This window comes from Chionomys nivalis, chromosome 8 (genome assembly GCF_950005125.1).
Source record: "Chionomys nivalis chromosome 8, mChiNiv1.1, whole genome shotgun sequence".
Classification (NCBI taxonomy): Eukaryota; Metazoa; Chordata; class Mammalia; order Rodentia; family Cricetidae; genus Chionomys; species Chionomys nivalis.
In genome coordinates, this window is record NC_080093.1 from 7,305,230 (window position 1) to 7,324,003 (window position 18,774).

General features: G+C 48.3%; 1 protein-coding gene across 2 annotated transcripts in view; it reads right to left on the bottom strand.

Moving 5' to 3' along the window:
- Positions 1–18,774, bottom strand: part of Rbm20 (RNA binding motif protein 20) — a 184,716-nt gene that overhangs the window by 40,485 nt on the left and 125,457 nt on the right. For both annotated transcript variants that reach the window (XM_057779511.1, XM_057779510.1), the window contains exons 2-6: positions 17,519–18,611; positions 16,078–16,139; positions 13,715–13,806; positions 12,842–12,936; positions 1,055–1,195 (exon numbers count right to left, since the gene is read on the bottom strand). In XM_057779511.1, coding sequence (XP_057635494.1) covers positions 1,055–1,195; positions 12,842–12,936; positions 13,715–13,806; positions 16,078–16,139; positions 17,519–18,611 — 1,483 coding nt within the window. The remainder of the gene's footprint in view (positions 1–1,054; positions 1,196–12,841; positions 12,937–13,714; positions 13,807–16,077; positions 16,140–17,518; positions 18,612–18,774) is intronic.

The following is an 18,774-nucleotide window of genomic DNA, read 5'->3' on the forward strand; positions in this document are numbered from 1 at the left end:
TTCTCTACTGGTTAATTTCAGGAACATGTCTTTCTTTCTAAACCACAGTCTTGTGAAGTATTTGTGACAAAGAAGGCAGAACTCCTTAGGGTTTTGTTTCAAGTGACGCCACCCGCTTTTCTAAGGTCCCTTGCTTGATCTAAATGTTGAGGACTTCTAGCTGCCAATTCTCAAATGGGGAAAATACCTAATTAATCTAGGTAGCCATGTTGCCTTGATGTTAAATTTACCCAACTCCGTACATTTACCCAACATAGAACTCCTGAGACGAACACACAATGAATATCCCATCTCCAGGCTGAGGAATGGAGACCACTGAAGGTCCGCTGCAGCTTCCAGCTCTAGAGTTCATCCCCACACCGAGAGAAGACTCCTGCCCCTATTCTTTAGCTTTGCAAAGCAAAACAACAGTCACTGAAGCAAAAGCAAAGGGGGCTGGAAAGGCGGCTCAGTGTTTAAGAGTGCTTGCTGCATAACCATAAAGGGCTAGTTTGGATCCCAGCAGCCATGTGACAGTTAAGTGTAACCCCAATGCTGTGGATGGGCAGAGACCAAGAGGATTGTAGGAGCTCACTGGTTGCTTGCCTAACTCCAGGTTCAGTGAGAGATTCTGTGTATATATATATATGGTTGAGAGTTATAGCACAGGACACCCATCATCTTCCCCTGGCGTTTTGGTAGGGGCATCCTGCTAGGTGACCTCACATGTGGACACCTCCCTGGCAGCTCTCGACTGGGTCCACACCCAGGCAACCGGTTTAGAAACTGGAACTGTAGTATTAGCTCTGGAGAAGCACAACACAGCGACGATGCGGAGTCTGTCAGCTTTTCTATGTTAAGGAGCGCCCCATACTAAAGTGACACCCTCCCTTCCAGACAGTTCACAGAGGCTTACATCCGGCACAGGCAGGCATTGCTGGACCAGAGGAGACAAAACAGCGGTGCCGGCATAACCCCCTGTGCCCTGTCGAAGGAGCCAGCTGCGCTTCACCACTTTCTGTTTAGAAGATGTGGCGTGTCATCTGTCCCGCATCGTGCACGCGTGGAGGCCCACCTGATTCGTCGACTTCATGAGGATGTAATTAGTGACTTTGCCAAAGGGCAGTCCCAGGTTAATGACGTCATTCTCAGTGCAGCTGCCCTCCGGGAGATTGCAGATGTGCACCACTCGTCCAGCGCCGGTCCTCTGTGCAAACTGGGAGCAAAGGGCAGGGCTGAGCCTTCCAAAGGACACTGCTTTACCCCTGTCCACACATTCCAGGTGGCCATCTTCCCCCAGATAATACCAAATGGTCATTTATAAAAGCCAACGCAGGAAAGAAACACGTTCAGATAAACACAAAATGCCAGCTTTCTGCCACCTAGCTACACAAGGGCTGCTGTGTCCAGAGAATAGCGATGTACAAGGCTGGAGGACGTCCTTATACTGTTAGTGGGAGTTGTACTGTGACACTCTTTGAAGATATGTTTTCTCAATATTAAATACAAATTAAAACATATAGAGGCCATGATCCCAAGAGATTAAAAATTAATTATTAATGAACTAATTAAAATTAACTAATTAATTAATCAGTTTATAGGTGCATGTGTACAAGGTATTTGCTGAATACTTTATGGAGTAACAGAATGTTTGGGGAACAATCTGCATGTCCAACAATTGGGGAATGCCTAAGTAAATGGCAGTTCGATTGTCTAAGACAAACTTCATAGGCATTAAAAGGAAGCCGATGTGCTGATATGGGAAACTTTTAAGACAAACTTTCGGGTGAAAAACAGGCTGCAAGTCAGCACGCATACGATAATATTGTTTTTGGAAGGCAGAATTATATGAAAATGGGAGAAAAGAAGTATTGTAAAATAAAGATTTGGGGTAAAATAAAGGGTAATAGTTGGAGGTGAGTGGCAGGAACCTAGGAGTTAATTATCCTCCCTTCTACAGCTCTGAGTGTTTGAATTTTGTGGCTTGTCTGCAGTGAAATTTTGAAAGGGTTATCAGCAAACACAGAGAAAGGCGTGGGCGAGTATCAACCTGCCAAGGCCGGTTACCCTCAGAGGAGCAGAACAGGACCGGGAGCAAGGACGGACACGCTCAACCTGTTTGAGACAGTCCTTAAACTATTCAGTTTACAATTTGAGAAAGTTCCATTAGATGAAAAAATTGACAGGAAGGTTTTTGGAAACAGAATATGGGTACACAGATATTTACAGCGCCAATGTGTGGTTTGTGGCAGCAGTTTTTCAAAACGTTTTCAGCCTTGGGGATCCTTTCTTCAAACAAAAACCTGCTCAGCAGCCAGATACTCTCAGCAAATAAAAGACCAAACTTTGGGGTTCTAAACCCGCCTCCCTCCCCACCAGGTAGACCCGAACCAGATCTAAGGAACACAGCAGTCAAGCCAGGACCCGTGTCTAATTCAAGCTACTGGAGGACGTGTACGGATTAGCCTTGGTCAGCCCTAACATCCAGGAGCCCAGGAATCAGGAAGCGGAGACCAACCCACCGTGGGAGAGAAGGGCGTAGTCTTCAAACCCCAGCAAACAGTCCAGTGCCCCAGCCTACATCACAGTCATCCTAACCAACGTAGGGTGAATTCAGTAGCTAATTGTGGTCTGACTCTGCTGAGGTAACAGAAAAGGAGTAACGCAGGCCCCATCCCTAACAAGGGCTGGTGCTAGGGGAAGCCTGCCATGAAAAGCCCTCATTTGTCTCATCTGGGCTGAGGACAATTAGACTCAATTATCATTTTCTTTTATGGTTCCACCTTGAATTAGAGAAGCTTCATGTGCCCCTCCAGACTCCACCCTCCAATGGTGTCCAGACAGCAAGCACGTACCCAAAGGGGAACATTTCCCCTCAGGAGGAGCACCCCCTTCCCCTCAGGAGGAGCACCTCCCTGCATGAGGGAGTGTCTGAGCCTGGGCAGCAAAGGCTGAGCCCTTCTGTAATGAGGAGGAATGGAGGGCTATGACAAGCCAGGGCTGTGACCTCCCACTGTGGTAATCTGAGGCAGATCCAGCAGAACTCCCAAGCAGAGCAAAGCAGCTAGTTCTCTGACTTCACACCCCGAAGGTTAAGCCTGGGCACTCTGCCTGGTGGGCTCTCAGGGCTGCACATTTCTGCCTCACATGACCTTTCTGTGGCTAGCCTGAGCGATGCGTGCTTGGATAACACAGCAGCCAGACATGCAGGGTGACTCTGGGCAATTGCTCTCCCAGCCTGTCCAGTTGCCTAGTGACCAGGGACGGAAAGCAACATCTCTCCCTTAGGTCCTCACTCCGGTCTGAAAGGACAATCTAAGAGGCCTTTATCTGAGCCTGGTAGAAAACACAGGACTCTTATCCCAGAGAACAAACCCCCAAACTGCCAGTCACCAAAGACCTGTTCATTCTACGGACTTCCGTCAAAGGCACTGAGGTAAATTCTTCTCAAAGGATTGAGAACTCTCCCACACTCCAGTCAGAAATAGTAATGGACTTTTCATTGCTTCTTTAGATGCTGGGAAAGATTAGTATTCTTCTAGTTAATTATCTCAATTTGGAGCCTCCCGACCAGATACCAAAATACGGGTTTTCTCAGCCATAGACCTCCAATGGCAAGCCCCTTACTTGATCATTTTCTAAGTGAACCATGAGATGAAAATCATGATTTGTTCAGGGCTGTCTGGTTTCAGATGTGATAAACCCTATGCTGTTAGAAAGACAGATTGTTTATATGGATTAAATTATTTTGCTGGTATTTTATTTAGAAAACTTCAGCCTAATTCTTTGTTATCTCTTTTGTAGATTTTAAATGCAATTTAGACTCATGCCATACTTGATTCATAAAAAAGGTGACATGATCAGTATTATTGCTCTATTCCTGAAATGACTTATAAAGACCTATGATTTGCCCCGTTCCCTATGGAAGATCTCAATGAGGAGAGGGCGTGGCCGGAGGAAGAGGGAGGCAGGGGGAAGTTGGGAAGTCCCTGTGTGGCACCTCCAGAGTAAAGTGTGCTCCCTGAGGACTCTGACAATCACTAGAGCTTTTGGTCAAGCAGCAGGATGCTCTGTGGCCATTCCCAGCTAGGGTCCGCTAATTAGCCCTAAATGGCCTTTGGCATTAATGATACTGTGCATTCCCCTGTCTGTAAGGAACACCTTCCAAGACTCTTAGTGAATTCCAAATCCTGTATACACTAGTTTCTCCTACACATACATATCTACTATAAACTGGGCATAATAAAAGATTAATAATAACCACTTATAAACTAGAACAATTATAACAACATACCATAATAAAAGTTACTTAAAACCTACAAATAAACTTATGAATTGTTTCTGGAATCTTCCATTTAATTTTCTCAGACCTCAGTTGACCTTGGGTGGCAGAAACTGCACAATGTTAAACCAAGGATAAGGGGGACTCCTGCATTGTGGTGATGGGTGGACGTCCTGACGGTCGAGAACGGCATTTTGCTCACTCTGTTTAGATGGTGTCAGGTTAGATAGGGCTTAAGAATGTCTGCACTTCAAGTTCTTAGACAACACTCTAATCTAACTTAGCAGGTAAAATAACTGAACACCTAACTTAGGAGCAACAGCTGGGTCTCAGTGAATAAGAGGCAGCCCGGGTTCAAATAAGGCCAATGCCATCAACCTATCCAAATGCCTTTGGGCCTCACTTCCTTCCCTGTCCAGAATTGCTGCTTGCTATACTGTGTGATACTGCTCTCTGCTTATTCTGGTACTAAGGGATGCGTGGATCATTCTTTGGTCAGTTGGGCCCAGTGAGACTTAACTCATCCAAGCTTTTCTTTTAATATTGTTTAGAATGAGCAGGAAACAATCTGACTGATGTTTCTATGTCTTTGATTAGTAAAAAAGGATGACTAGGTAACTCATTAACTTTGACAGCTAAAAGTATTTCCAAACCAAAAAAATAATCATCATCATCATCATAATAATAATATAAAATCTGGATGCTTCCTGACGAATGATAATTTGAATGTAAGAGACAGAGGACCTGGGTTCAACTCCCAACCCAGCTACTCATTAGGCGTATAACCGGCTCATTTTCCTTGCGGTCACTAGTTTCCCAATACCTGGAACAAGGGAGGTGGCTATGTGTCTAAAGTCCTTTCCAAATTTGAAATAACTCTGCCTTGTGTCTCTAAGCCAGAAAATTCCAGTCCTCCTGGAAGCTTTGCCAAACAAAGCCCTAAAGTGCAGGACTTTCCCATGACAGAACAAACAGGAAACCCGGCTCTTTCCACACGGGTATGGCCCATTGTTCAGCCACGCGTGTCCATAGGTCGATTTACTTTTCCGCGTGGTGCTGGTGACTTTAGCCTATTGGCATTGCCGATACACTCCCGGGGCCAGCACCATGTTTATCAGCTGCCCTGCTCTGGGAGTGATTGCTGCCATGTGCCAGAGAAGCCTGAGGTGACGCGTGTATCTGAGGTCTCACTAGGGGACATTCCTATGGCTAGTGTGTGCTTTACTGACACCAGGGGCAGGATGGTGGGACCAGGATTGATGGTTAACCCTGCACCCCTGTAGTTAACTATGAACCAGTTACTGGATTTTTCTAGCCCCGACTTTGCCTGTCTATAAATCCAGGAGAATAAAATCGACTCCAAAGGCTGCTTGAGAAGAGGAAATGCAGCACCGTTAGTCAAGTGCTCTGCTATAGTGTCCAGCCTCCAACAGGCTCCTGAACAAACGCTGGTCTCCTTACCCCCTCCTGCTGTGGACGGGGAGGGGCTATGATGACCTCGGTGTGGGAAAGAGTATTGCTGGAATGAAGTGAGAGAATAGCCAAATTCTCAGGAAATCAAGATGAACAGTGTTTTCAAGCTATTCTTAAATGATGATTCAGGGAAGAAAATGCCTGACTTACAGACAGGCAGACAGACAGATGGTGAAACACGGGAGAGAAGGGGGAAGTTAACAGCAGGGGGGAAGGGAGACGTGAACACTGGCAAGAGTCCCACGGGAGCCCCTCATGCCTTATGCATCACTTGGAAATATATTAAAAAGTATCTTTTCTTTTTTCAAGAGGAGCTCTGGGGTGGAAACAGATGGATTTTAAGGAAATGCTTGGCTCTCACCAGCCTGCCTTTTGGCTGCGAGGTGCTGATGGGCTCAGTTCACACCCACCACCCGGCTCTGCTGCTGGGATCCAGGAGACACACAGGTGACAGTGCACTTGAGATTTTCCAGTCCAAGGTCAGACCTCTAAAAGAGCTAAGGTGTCAGGAGCTGTAACCAAAGCCCTAATTAGCAAGCTGAAAGGACAACCATCCTCACCAGCTAGGAGAGGCACTGACCTCGGTTGGCCCTGTGTATTCTAACACCTAACACGCTGGGGCTACTCTTCTGCCCGATGCTGCCTCTAATGGTTTTAAAGCTGGATCCCAGACTTCTCAGTTTACCCACACATCTTTTACAGCTGGGTGGAAACGTGAAAAGAGCAAACCGTCTTGTGGCTGAAGGTTCTGAGGCCTCGCAGTGCCTTTCGGTGCAGGTAGAAACAGGCCCTGTGTGTGAGTTCAAAGAGGTTCTGTTCAAATACCTCAGAATTATAATAAGGATATGGCTCAGGGCAGGAGACCTATATGGGTCAGAGAGGTTTCGAGAAGTATTTCCTGCAGCTACAGATTGTAGATTCCACTTTCAGCAAACGATTTCTGGGCTCCAGCTGGATATCTCTGGGTGACCTCATTTCATATCGCAGAGTCTCGGGGCCTCTGCTGGTTGTGTGCTAGAAGCACATAAAGAGAGACAAAGGACCTCACAATGGTGGCTCTGAACAGGACGTGCAGGTAGAAATGGGTGTGGCTTCCACAGCTGTGTATCTTGAATTAACTGGAGTAGACATGGATGCTGCTCTCATGAATGCTCTCGAGCAGTTTAGCAAGCATGCTAGGTTTGCCGTGGAATAAAATCACTCTTATTGGGGTCAAGGATTTGTCTGTGGCTATTAGGTTGTTCCCATTCTGAGCAACTTTATCCCCATAAACTTTAGAGTCACAAAATACATAAAAAAGGCAGGCCTAGCAGGTCACGATGGCTTATACCTGTAATCCCAGCACTCAGAAGACAGAGGCAGGCAGATCTCTGTGAGTTCAAGGCCAGCCTGATTTATAAAGTGAGTTCCAGGACAGCCAGGGCTACAAAGCCAGACCCTGTCTCAAAAGGAAAATAAGACAAAGCTGGAGGAATTGCTCAGTGGTTAAGAGCACTGGTCACTTGCAGAGAACCCGGTTCGATTCCCAGCATCCGCATGGCAGCTCACAACTTTCTGCTACTCCAGGCCCAGGGGATCTAACACCCTGACCTAGTTTCAGGAGCACTAGGCATGTATGTAGGGCACAGTTATACATGCAGGCAAAACACCCATACACATAGAAAATCCAAAAACTAAATTTAGTTTTTTACATTAAAAATTGATAAAATAAACTGTGTCCTGTGATCAGATTTTTAAGTACCTTTACTTATTAAACTACCTACATACACAAGTTGTGGCAATGTAGCATGCCTCCTGCTTTCTCCACAAAGTAAGATTTTCTAGTCATGAATATGTTAGTGATAAAATTATTTCTACATCATGGTGTATTACTTTTGTCACAAAAGGAAAAACAATAAAGATTTATTTGTTAAAACCCAGAAAATAAAACCCACCCAAGTTCCCTGTCTCCTTGGTATCAGTCTTTGAAAACGCAGCTGGTGGTTTGGGCTAAAGGGACAGAAGCAATGACAGAGCTAGAACAGAAACAGGAAGGGGACAGTTGGTGTGGGCCACGCTAATCCTCACACACAAAGACATTGGGAAAGCCGTGCTCTGAGCCGCAGACTCAGAAGGCCTGGCAGGACAGATAAGTGTTCTAGAAACGGCCAGCAATCTGAGGGACAACCTATGCCTGGAGCCTGGAGCCTTCTACAAACATCTTGCTTTCCTGAGCCTCAGTTTTCTTATATGTGAGTGCCTGGAACACAGGATATGGGTGAGAAAGCAAAATTAAAATGATGTGTGCCATCCCGAACCCCAGAGGGCCATCTGTGACACCACCACTAAATGTGGAGGGGCCTACGCATACTCACATGATACTACAGCTGCACGCAGACAAAATATGCCTTTAGCGGGTGCAAGAGACCTATTTACAGCCTGAGGAGTCTGTTTTTTTTTTTTTTGTTTTTTTTTTTTTGTATTTTTTGGTTTTTCGAGACAGGGTTTCTCTGTGTTTTTGGAGCCTGTCCTGGAACTAGCTCTTGTAGACCAGGCTGGTCTCGAACTCACAGAGATCCGCCTGCCTCTGCCTCCCGAGTGCTGGGATTAAAGGCGTGCGCCACCACCGCCCGGCCCAGCCTGAGGAGTCTGGATGGCCCTCTGGAAACCTGACCACTCTGTTTATGACGACTCAGACAGCCAAGGAGAAGCTATGGCTCTGTCAAGTAGCTCAGCCTAAGTGAAAGGCGACACCTGTCTGGGGACCCTGAATAGAGGGAGAGGGGTTGGGGACGCTCAACAAATTGCACACCACTAGCAAGGCAGACATCTGTCACTCCAATGTCCTGTCTCTATTAAAATAAATATGGAGAGGAAAGAATGCTTTGCACAGAGACGGGTGAGCTTAGATTCAGCCCAGCTGCGGCCAGTTTGCAGCAGCAGCAAGTTTCTGAGGGAGTTTTGGGTTTTTGTGGCAGTTCAGATATGTCCATTGGCCCTGTGCCGCTTTGCTTCCCGCATAGAAACAGAGCTTTCAGAGTAGCAATGGGTTTTTGTTGTCCCACAAGCAATAGTGGTCCCACTGTGATGGAGTCTTGGTTATGTTTGGTTTTGCTCAACAGAATATGTTCCTGGAAAGACTATGTAAATGGACTCATACAGAAAGGGCCCTGGTATAAGCAGAAGACATGATTGCAGAGATCATGGGATCCCTGAGATGGGCTGTCACTTTGAATTTTCCCAATAAGCATATATTTTGTAAGAAAAAATGCAAGCTACACAAAAGAAGCTCCCTAGCTCATTCTGGAGCCTGGCAGAGTCTCCTCACCCTCAGTGAGTTTTGTTGTCTTTGGAGGTGTCTGTAAGCTGAGGCCAGCAGTTGACGACTGCTCCCCACAGGGCTGCCCTGAGCCTTCACAGAGCAGCTGAAGAGTTTCCAGTGGCAGCTCAGCTCCTCAGCTTATTTCCTGCTGTCTGCGTTTTTGCATTTCAGATTTCCCAAAAGAGAGATATGCCTTCTTTTGATTCCACTTGGCAGAATGAGCTAACAGGCCACCAGCATTTGACAGGACTCCAGTGAATGATTGTGTACTGGGAATGTAGGAGCTGGAGGGAGTCCTCGATCCCCCAGATATCCCTGGGAGGGTCATGTGACCAGCAAGACATCATAAAAACGTATAGTGATAAAGCCCACAAATGAGGCTCCTCCCCTCCAGTTGGGAGCTACAGGAAGCTCTCCAGCCCTGCGCTCATCCTGAGAGATGCTGCTGCAGCGCAGGAGAACCCGCATGCCTCATGTTACTGGAGTCTTTACATTGTTCCATGCCTGCCCAAGGCTGGGAAAGTCCCTGGACCCCTAAGTTTGCTTCAGCTTCTCCTCCTCCTGGAGAGCTTGTGGGGTGAGGTGTAGGGAGAAGGAAGAGAAATTCACTAAGAAGAATCACTGCAAAAAGGAACCCCCTGAGAACCTGGAAGCAGGCCTGTGTTGCTCCATGGTGAGGAGTGGGTCTCCCAGATCCAAGGTTCCTTGAACCTTAAACCACCTGTCTTCCAACACTGTAACCTCAGGAAAGGTACCAAGTCTCTCTTGGCCCCAGTTCCTCAGCTGTCCAACGAGGTAGTAATAGTACCCACCTATGGAACTGTCTGGAGGACAAAATGAACTAACACGAAGCAGAAGGCTAAGAGCACATTAAGTGCAACAGAAATGTGAGCTGTAGTTTATGGCATCTGGCGTCTCCATCTCCTCCTAGCTGCCTGGGTGGGGAAAACTCCCCACCTCCAGCCAGTTAGGAGGAGTAGTCCTCAGAGATCTTTTTGGATTAGCACAGAAGGTCAGAACCGTTATCAATGCACATTGTCACATGGCTTATGTTTGCCTGGCATGTTCATGATTTAAAGGGCTCCATGGGAACCTCAAATCATCTAAAGAGAAGCAGATGTGACAATCTGGTGGCGCCGTGCAAGGAGAACATTGACACGGGAGCAGGCAGAGTCACAGCTAGCACGAAGCAGTTTTCAAAAACATTCTAGGTAGCTCCTGTGGGAAGAAGGACTCATTGCCCAGTAACAGCCATTGCTGGCTCTTTACAGGACCACGTACCAAGCTCTGCTGCACACATACATCATCCATGTACGTGATGGGGACTCTGGGGTCCATCCCAAGCCTCACTCTCAGTCTTGGGCACTGAACTAGAAGGCCACGTGTGATGTGCCAAGATGGAAGGCATAATACGAATAAGTTGCAAGCCATGTGAAAACCTAGTAATTTTCCCTACTCCTCAAAGTCATCATTTGGAGAGTTGCTGTCCCTGTTTAACAAATGAAGCTACAGAGAAGTAAAATGGCCTACCTGTGGCCCCACGGCTGCCAGCTCCAGAACTGAGACCTGAATCTAGGTCTCTTGACTCCAAGGCCCTAGGCTCATAGGTCAGCATGGGAGAGTGGGAATGAAAGCTGGGACAAACTCAGAACTGCCCTGCCCATGGCTCTCGCAGCCTCTTCTAAGTTCCCCGGCTCAAATGATACCAGTTCTTTATCTTGTGCCCAAGCCTCAAGGGGTAGTGAGTGTGCAAGCTCTGACCTCTGTTTACCTCCCCCAGCTTGGTCATGGTCATGGTCATCCTCTTTTTCAGTGCCTGCAGTGAGAGCCCCCGCATATGGCACAAAGGTACCTTGATGGCCCATACGTCTTGGGGACAGTGAGCAGCAAGGATCAGAGTATCAGATCACATAAGCTGTGACTTGATTTTAAGGCAAGGGACAGACCTAATTAAAGCCCTGTATGTTCTCTCCGGGAACTGACCCAAGGCTACCTGGATCCATACATGGCTCTGAGAGGTGAAAATGAACAACAGAAACCACCAAATCCATTCTGACTCAAGCGTGAACTTGCAGACAAGAACTCTCCCCTAAAGAACTTCTACTCAACACCGTGGATAAATAGAAACCCGTTCCTCGTGTTTGGCCATGCCTGTCACTCACTCCTGACCCAGAAGCTGTACCACATAGCTTGCTTTTCTGATGCTTTATACAGATGTGCCAACATATGGAGGGGACAGCACATGGAGACCTTCCCAACAGAGCTTGTGAGAAGAGAGAAGGAGGCCACAGCTGCTCTCAGCACAGGCTAAAAAAGCAGAGGCAGCAACTCAAACACTCACCAGATGCCCTGTGGGAGAGCTTGGCCATGTGCCTTTGTTTATCAGCAGGTTTTGATAGCATGCAGAAGGTCAATAACAGAAAAACATCAGAAGCCAAAGAGAGAAAGAGGGGGCTAAACTGGGGCCAAAGGAATACAAGCCTTAGGGTTTGAAGGACTAAAGTGCGCATTACAGAGACCGCAAACAAAACTAAGGTCAAACAACCAAGGTCAGTGCCGTGTCGGGGAGATGTTCCAGCTAGAAAAACGCTATGGTGACAACCCAAGTTTGATCCTGGAAACCCACACCAAAAGCTGGATGTGGCAGGCTGCATCTACATCCCAGAACTCCACAATCGAGACTGGAGACTGGGGACTGGCTCTGAGTCTCACAGGCTATACCACATATGCTCACACATACATACCATACACACTCACCATATGCCACACACACATACACACACCCATACACCACATATATATATATGTACACACCATACACCACACACCCTCATATACCACACACACACACTTACACACACACACACACACACACACACACACACACAAACACACAAACCAGCAAAAGAGAGCACTAATGCAGTCCCCTTTGGAGCCAGGAACCTGGAGCCACTTGTCACTTCCAATCTCAGGCTCAAATTTTAGAATTACACTCTCAGCCAAAGGGATCCACAACAATAAAATATTAAAAATGATTTTAAGGCTAGAGAGGTGGTTCAGTGGTTAAGAGCACTTCAGGTTCTTCCGGAGGACCTGAGTTTGATTCCCAGCACTGGTATCAGGCAGCTCCCAACTGCCTGCACTTCAGGCCTAGACCTGATGCCTTCTTCTGGCCTCTGAGGGCCTTGCACTGACACAGACACACACATAAATAATCCAGGGGTATGCTAAGACAGGGTTTTACTATGTAACCTTGGCTGGCTTGGAGCTCACCGTGTAGATCAGGTTGACCTTGAAGTCATAGAGACGGGCCTACTTCAGGCTACCAAATGCTAGGACTAAAGGTGTGCACCACCATGCCCAGCAATACATTTTTTAATTGAGAATTTTTAAAACATAAAAGCATGTGACTTTCCCCCTAAAAAAATTATAAAATGCTAGCTAGTAAGTATCTTTGATTTTTGGAAGATATGGCAAGAAAGCTCGATCCTGTGGCTCATGGCTGCAATTCCAGCATTTGGGATGCTCAGGCAGGAGGGCCATGAGTCGCAGTCAACTTGGACTACAGGGTCAGCACCAGACCAGGCAGGGCCACACAGCGAGACCTGTCTCTATAAGCAAGCAGCAGCGAAAGAACGTTTTCTGTGTCTCAACAGCAGCAGGGTGGCTGAAATCCTTCCTGGCCTCTGTCTAGGGACACAAAGACCCAGCTGCATCCCAACTTGCAACTCTTGGGCTAGACATGGCAGTTGATGTGAACACTATGGGGACGATGAGGGAAACAGAGGAAATGCTTTTGTACTCACATTTGTCCCCGAGGAAGCCGAAGGAAAGGTGGGGTTTGACTGAGCAAAGGCCCTGGGAATGGCTGCATATGGTGTTCCAAGATTTGAGGCATAATCTGAATGATAAATGACACCAGGTTAAAAAGAAAGTCACAAATTTAACCTTTAGAATTCATCACTGGGGAGACGGCATGACTGGTCGATGCCTGCCTTGCCGGCCTTAGGACCTGAGTTCCATCACTAGACCTGCACAAAACTGCAGACATGCTGGGTAGAACTTGCCTGTAATTCCAGTGTGGGGGAGGCAGAGGCACCAATGAGAGGCCCTGCCTCAACACACACACACACACACACACACACGATTCAGTGGTAAGAGAAAACTGAAAATTTTTTCTTGCTATGCTTATTAGTGTTTGGCAAGATTACCCCCTGGGCCTGCTGTAACTGGCACAGCAGAGGACCTGAAATATTCCAGAGAATATTGTTAATATTTGGGATTGGAGTGTCTACATATGAACAGGAAGCTCATATCCAGGAAGTCCTGTCTGTGCACACACAGGAAACTCATATCCAGGAAGTCCTGTCTGTGCACACACAGGAAGCTCATATCCAGGAAGTCCTGTCTGTACACACACAGGAAGTTCTTATCCAGGAAGTCCTGTCTGTGCACACACAGGAAGTTTATATTCAGGAAGTCCTGCCTGTGCACACACAGGAAGTTCATATCCAGGAAGCCCTATCTGTGTACACACAGGAAGCTCATATCCAGGAAGTCCTGTCTGTGCACACACAGGAAACTCATATTCAGAATTCCTGGATCTCAATGGTGGAATATAAACCTGAGGACTGTTAAACTCTTCTGCAAGCTGCCGTCTGAAGGCCCCTTCCACTTACCCTCATTTCCAGTGGGGTTATAAGTAGCTGTGCTGTTTGGGGAGGAGCACAGTGTCCCCTCTGCTGATGCAAGAATACACCGGAGGCCAGCACTAGAGGAGAGTCAGACAGTCAGTTTCTTCAAGAAGTTAAACAAAAACGAGTATATGACCCCAAATTCTGCTCTGATGTATAAAATACCCCCAAACTGAAAAAAGATACAATAAATACTCAGGTGTAGCCTGGAAAGAGGGCCCTAAGAGAGTCATACATGGATGCCCCTGGGAAGGGGAAAAAGATAAGATCTTCTGAGTAAAGGGGAGGTGGAGGGGGGGGGATGAAGGGGACTGGGGAGGACAACATGAGGGAGTAGGATGGTCAAGTTGAGGGAGGAACAGGGGGAAAGCAAGGAAAGAGAGATCTTAATCGAGGGAGCCATTTTGAGGCTGGCAAGAAAACTGACACCAAGGAAATTCCCAGAAATGCACAAGGATGACCCCAGCTAAGCAACAGTGGAGAGGGGGCCTGAACTGGCCTTGCCCTGTAGTCGGATGACGACACCCTAATTATCATCACAGAACCTTCATCCAGTAACTGGTGGAAGCAGATGTACAGACCCACAGCTAAGCACTGGGTCAAATTCCCAGAGTCCAGTTGAAGAGAGAGGGAGGAGGGATTATATGAACAAAGGGGTCAAGACCATGATGGGGAACCCTCAGAGACAGCTGACCTGAGCTAGTGGAAGCTCACTGACTCTGGACTGAGAACTAGGGAACCTACATAGGACCAAATTAGGCCCTCTGAATGTGGGTGACAGTTCTGGGGCTTGGGCAGTCTGTGGGGCCACTGACAATGGGACTAGGATTTATCCCCAGTGCATGAACTGGCTTTTTGGAGCCTATTCCCTATGGAGAGATACCTTGATTGGCATAGATGTGGGGGGAGGGGCTTGGTCCTACCTCAACTTAATATGCCAGACTTTGTTGACTCCCCATGGGAGGTCTTATAAAGAAAAAATACTCAGGTATAAATAAAATAAAAATATAAAATAAATAAAAATTCATGTGTGGCTGCTCACAGCCTTCGTCACCATGGAGAACACAGAAATGTGGTTTTCGGTATGTAAGAAAGCAAATATTGTTTGTGTGATATGATGTAGATGAGCCTCCTAAGATATGCCAAGTTTAAAGAGCCAGGCTATAGGGGTGCATTTACATGAAATGTCCTTGAGAAGCAAACCCATAAGCAGAACAGATTGGTCCCCAGGGGCTTCGGTAGGGAGGGACAGGTGGATGTTAGCGAGACCAGCACCATTGTGAATGTGCTAACTGCTGCTTGATTGTAAGAAAAGGGAGGCCTTCGTAAAAATTCTTTTAACCGTAGTTGGGTACCGAAACATAAAACGCACCGCTTGACCCATGTTTAAGGACGCTAAATACAGTCACAGAACCCTTCACCTTATAAAACTGAAACTGTGCCCGGGAAACACCCACTCTCCTTTCCCACCAACCCCAGACTGTTCAGCTTCCAAAATACCTCATGGGAGTGGAATTTAAAGATCAAAATTATGTGTGTCAGAATTTCCTCCCTTTTAGAGACTTAAGTGGCACTGCATTGTGTGGAGAGTTCACACTTGGTTGGTCGGTTCCTGGCCAATGGACCTCCCAGTTGCTTTCACTTTTTAGCTATTGTGAACAATGGGAGGCCTTGCTGTTGTCTGTTCTTCATCGTTGGGTCAAAGAACCTCCTCCTCACTGACCTCTATGGTAGGCCTTCACCCTGGGATCTGTTCTCAGCATGGCAGCCAGCATTTTGTTCTGAGGGTCCTGTGTGCACCGCTCCCCTCCTTCAAGCCCCTACCAGCTCCAATCACACTCACAGGAAAACAAAAACAAACAAACAAAAACCCCAGGTTTTTACACTGGACCAGGACCTGGGACTTGGCCCTGCCTGCCTCTTTCTCCTGTCTTTCTGTGCTGGTCAGACTTGATATTTATTCCCCAGGTCCACAACAGCGGCAAGCCTTCAAACCTCCAAATCCTGTTCTGTCGGGTAGGAGTGAGCTTCCCCCATACTATACAGCCACCCCTCTGGAGGCATCCTCAGAGAGGTCTCCCCAAGTTGTTCCATTCGCAATACAACGTGCCCAAGAGGCAGTGACAGGCACATGCTTCCCATCCCTCTAGCATTGCCTTCTGCTTGACAGTCACCCCAGCAGTAGGAGTTCCTGTACTTGCATTAAGTGGATGCTCCTGGAGGACCGGGCTTTCTTCCCCTGCTGGGTTCTCTGCAGTTTTCCTGCGCCCGGCCTAGTCCAGAATCCCCTGCAATGCTCAGTGAGCACTCAGTGAGCACAGGCATGGAACCGTCTGGAGTGCGCTCACCTTTCAGAGAAGAGCAGGCATTTCTGGGCGTGCAGCCTCCCTTTCACATGAAGCTCCCAGTCCTAGATGAGAAGACCAGAGAGGCAGGGGTGGGGGCAGAGAATAAGGATTGTTACTACCAGCCAGGCAGGGAGCTCTGGGTACCCAGAGCCTGGACCAAAGACACCTCATCTCCCTTTCTCTCTTCTGCCTCCCACCCCAGTTGCTGCGATACAACTTTCAGTCCCTTTGGTCAACCCTCATCTGCATTCCCTGTATCCATCTTGGATGACAACCCAGACTTGAAGTCAGATTCCCTCGTCTCCTCTCTGTAGAGTCCTGACCTCATGCTTTTCCTCTCTGCAGAGAAACACCACCCACTTCTCTCTGGCCTACGGTATGGTGACTTCTAAAGCCTCAGACGAGGCACTGTGAGACCATGACCTTCAGCGCCTGCTAGGGTCACTGCCATCACTGCGTCCACACTGGACATAGGGAAGTGTATCTTTCTCAAGTCCCGGAGACCTATCTGTGTGACATGACCTGAGCAGCGGTGAAGGACACCCTGCACTGTGGTTCCCACTAAGGAGGAACTGTATTATGCTCTGGGACAGGATGGGAGCGGGCTGGTGTGACACTGACTCAGGGAGGCCACAGCCACAATGAAATCCCTACTGCATCACTCTCTAGTCTGGGTCCAATCATCTATGCCTGGGTCTAAAATTTCTGATCCGTGAAAAGAGCACAATGATAGCATCTATCTCCTCAGGGCATGGAGGCTCATGCTTAGAACCCCAGCCTTCAGGAAGGCAGAGGCTAGCCTTTCTCAGCCGTAGAATGGATCCAGGATCAGCCAGAGCCCAGTGAGACCCAGTCTCAACACAGTAAGGCAAGAACAAAAACCAAACCCCGGCGTCTACCTCACATGGTTACCGCTGGCACATGGGAAGAGTTTAATGTGTGTCAGCTGTTACATATATTTTATTATTTTGAAATATTTCGTTGCATTATCAGTCCACCTTGGAGCAAACATTCTACTGTGTGGGTTCTTGTTCACAGCAGTGCAAAGCATTTCACCACTGGGGGGGGGGGGCAGCCTCAGGAATCTCTCCCTCCACACGATACAGTTGGCAGTCTTCCTTAATGGTTTATCTGCTTCCAACCTGAGAACTGATCTTTTGCCCTTGACCCTCTTTCAAATTCAGTACAGTGTCTATGTTGAAGGGGCTATAGCTTCTAGAATGGACAGAGAGGAAAAGTCTTCAAAGGGAGCAGGAGATCTCTGCTTTTCATCTATGTAGGGGAAGAAATCTCCTACCTGCCTTAAAGCATTGGAGGACCCTGATGTAATCCTGAAACTCCTTTGGGGCCTACAACCTATGGCTTTAATAAAGGACCCTGGTGACCAAGTCAGGTGCCCCAGAGTCAACCCTCGGGGCCCAGCCTTCCTCGGGTGCCTCACCTTCAAGTCGAACACCTTCTTGTCGCAGATGCTGCAGATGTGTGGCAGGTGGAGCGGAGCCACACCGTGGAAGTCATTCAGCTCCTGCGCCTGCAGAGGCCTCACCGACAGCACCGTTTGCTCCTCCTTGGCCCTCCGCCGGGAACAGCTGAACCCCTGCTTGCTGTTGTTAAGCCGAACTCCAAAGGCAGGAGGGGTCCTGTCTGAGGTAGGCTCCTCAGGATCATAGAGCTCATAGGGCTGGCTGGCAGGCGGAGGCCACATGTTGGGTCCTGCTGCAATATCAGGCTTGTTTGGGCCAGAGAATCCAGGGGGGCCCTCCCACTGACTGTTTGTACCTTGTAACAGCCCACCAACCTCTCCTTTCATGCCCCCAGCCTGTTCAGCCGGAAACCCACATGCTACATGTGACCCTTGGGCATTGGGTCCATAGAAGTCTTTAGAGAAGGCAGCTTGGCCGTCCTGCCCTGCATGGCTGTAGTGCCCTTCATAGGCCACACTACCTGATGCTGTGGCTGAGGCCGAGGCTGGCAAGAAGCCAGTCTGGCCCTCCGTTTCAGAACTGTAGGCCTGGCTAGGGTTGGCTTTGCCGTACTCATAGAACCCCGCAGTAGCTGGGGTTGTCCCAGTCTTTCCAATGCCCAGGATGACTGCCGGCTGGGCAGTGGTCTGAGGCATCACCCCACTGAAGGGGTGTACCACCACAGCATTGGGGGGCTGACTGGGGAGGTTCACGGAAGGTCCCGGGCCTCGTGCCTGACTAGGGGGTGAGAAGGCAACTGTATTGGATGGAAATCGGGTACTAGGTATGGTAGCAGCATGCTGGGAAACCCCAGTAGGTCCATGTGGGGTGCTGAGCACAGACGGATGTCTCAGCTGGTTGAAGAGAGGCTGCGACATGGCCACTTTGGAGAGTACTTGATTCAGGACCGTGGCGGCCGCTGTGTTGTTGGTGACAGCCGTCTGTGCCAGCTTCAGCCGGTGGAGGGTGAGCTGGGCCTGCAGCTGGGCCAGCTGGAGGCTGGCTGGCGAAGGGAGCAGAGGGTTCTGGTTACTGACTGAGAAGGGACCCTTGTCCAGGAGCTTGGCAGCACTGTAAGGAGACAAGAGGTCCACAAGCATTGCTAAGTTTCAGTGAGTGATCCCTTCCCCCATGTAAAGAAGACCCCACTTCATATATCCTACAAACAAGTACTGAAACGTTAGGAAACGCCCAAATCTCCAATACAAAAGGCTATGGCAGAACGGTCAGTCTC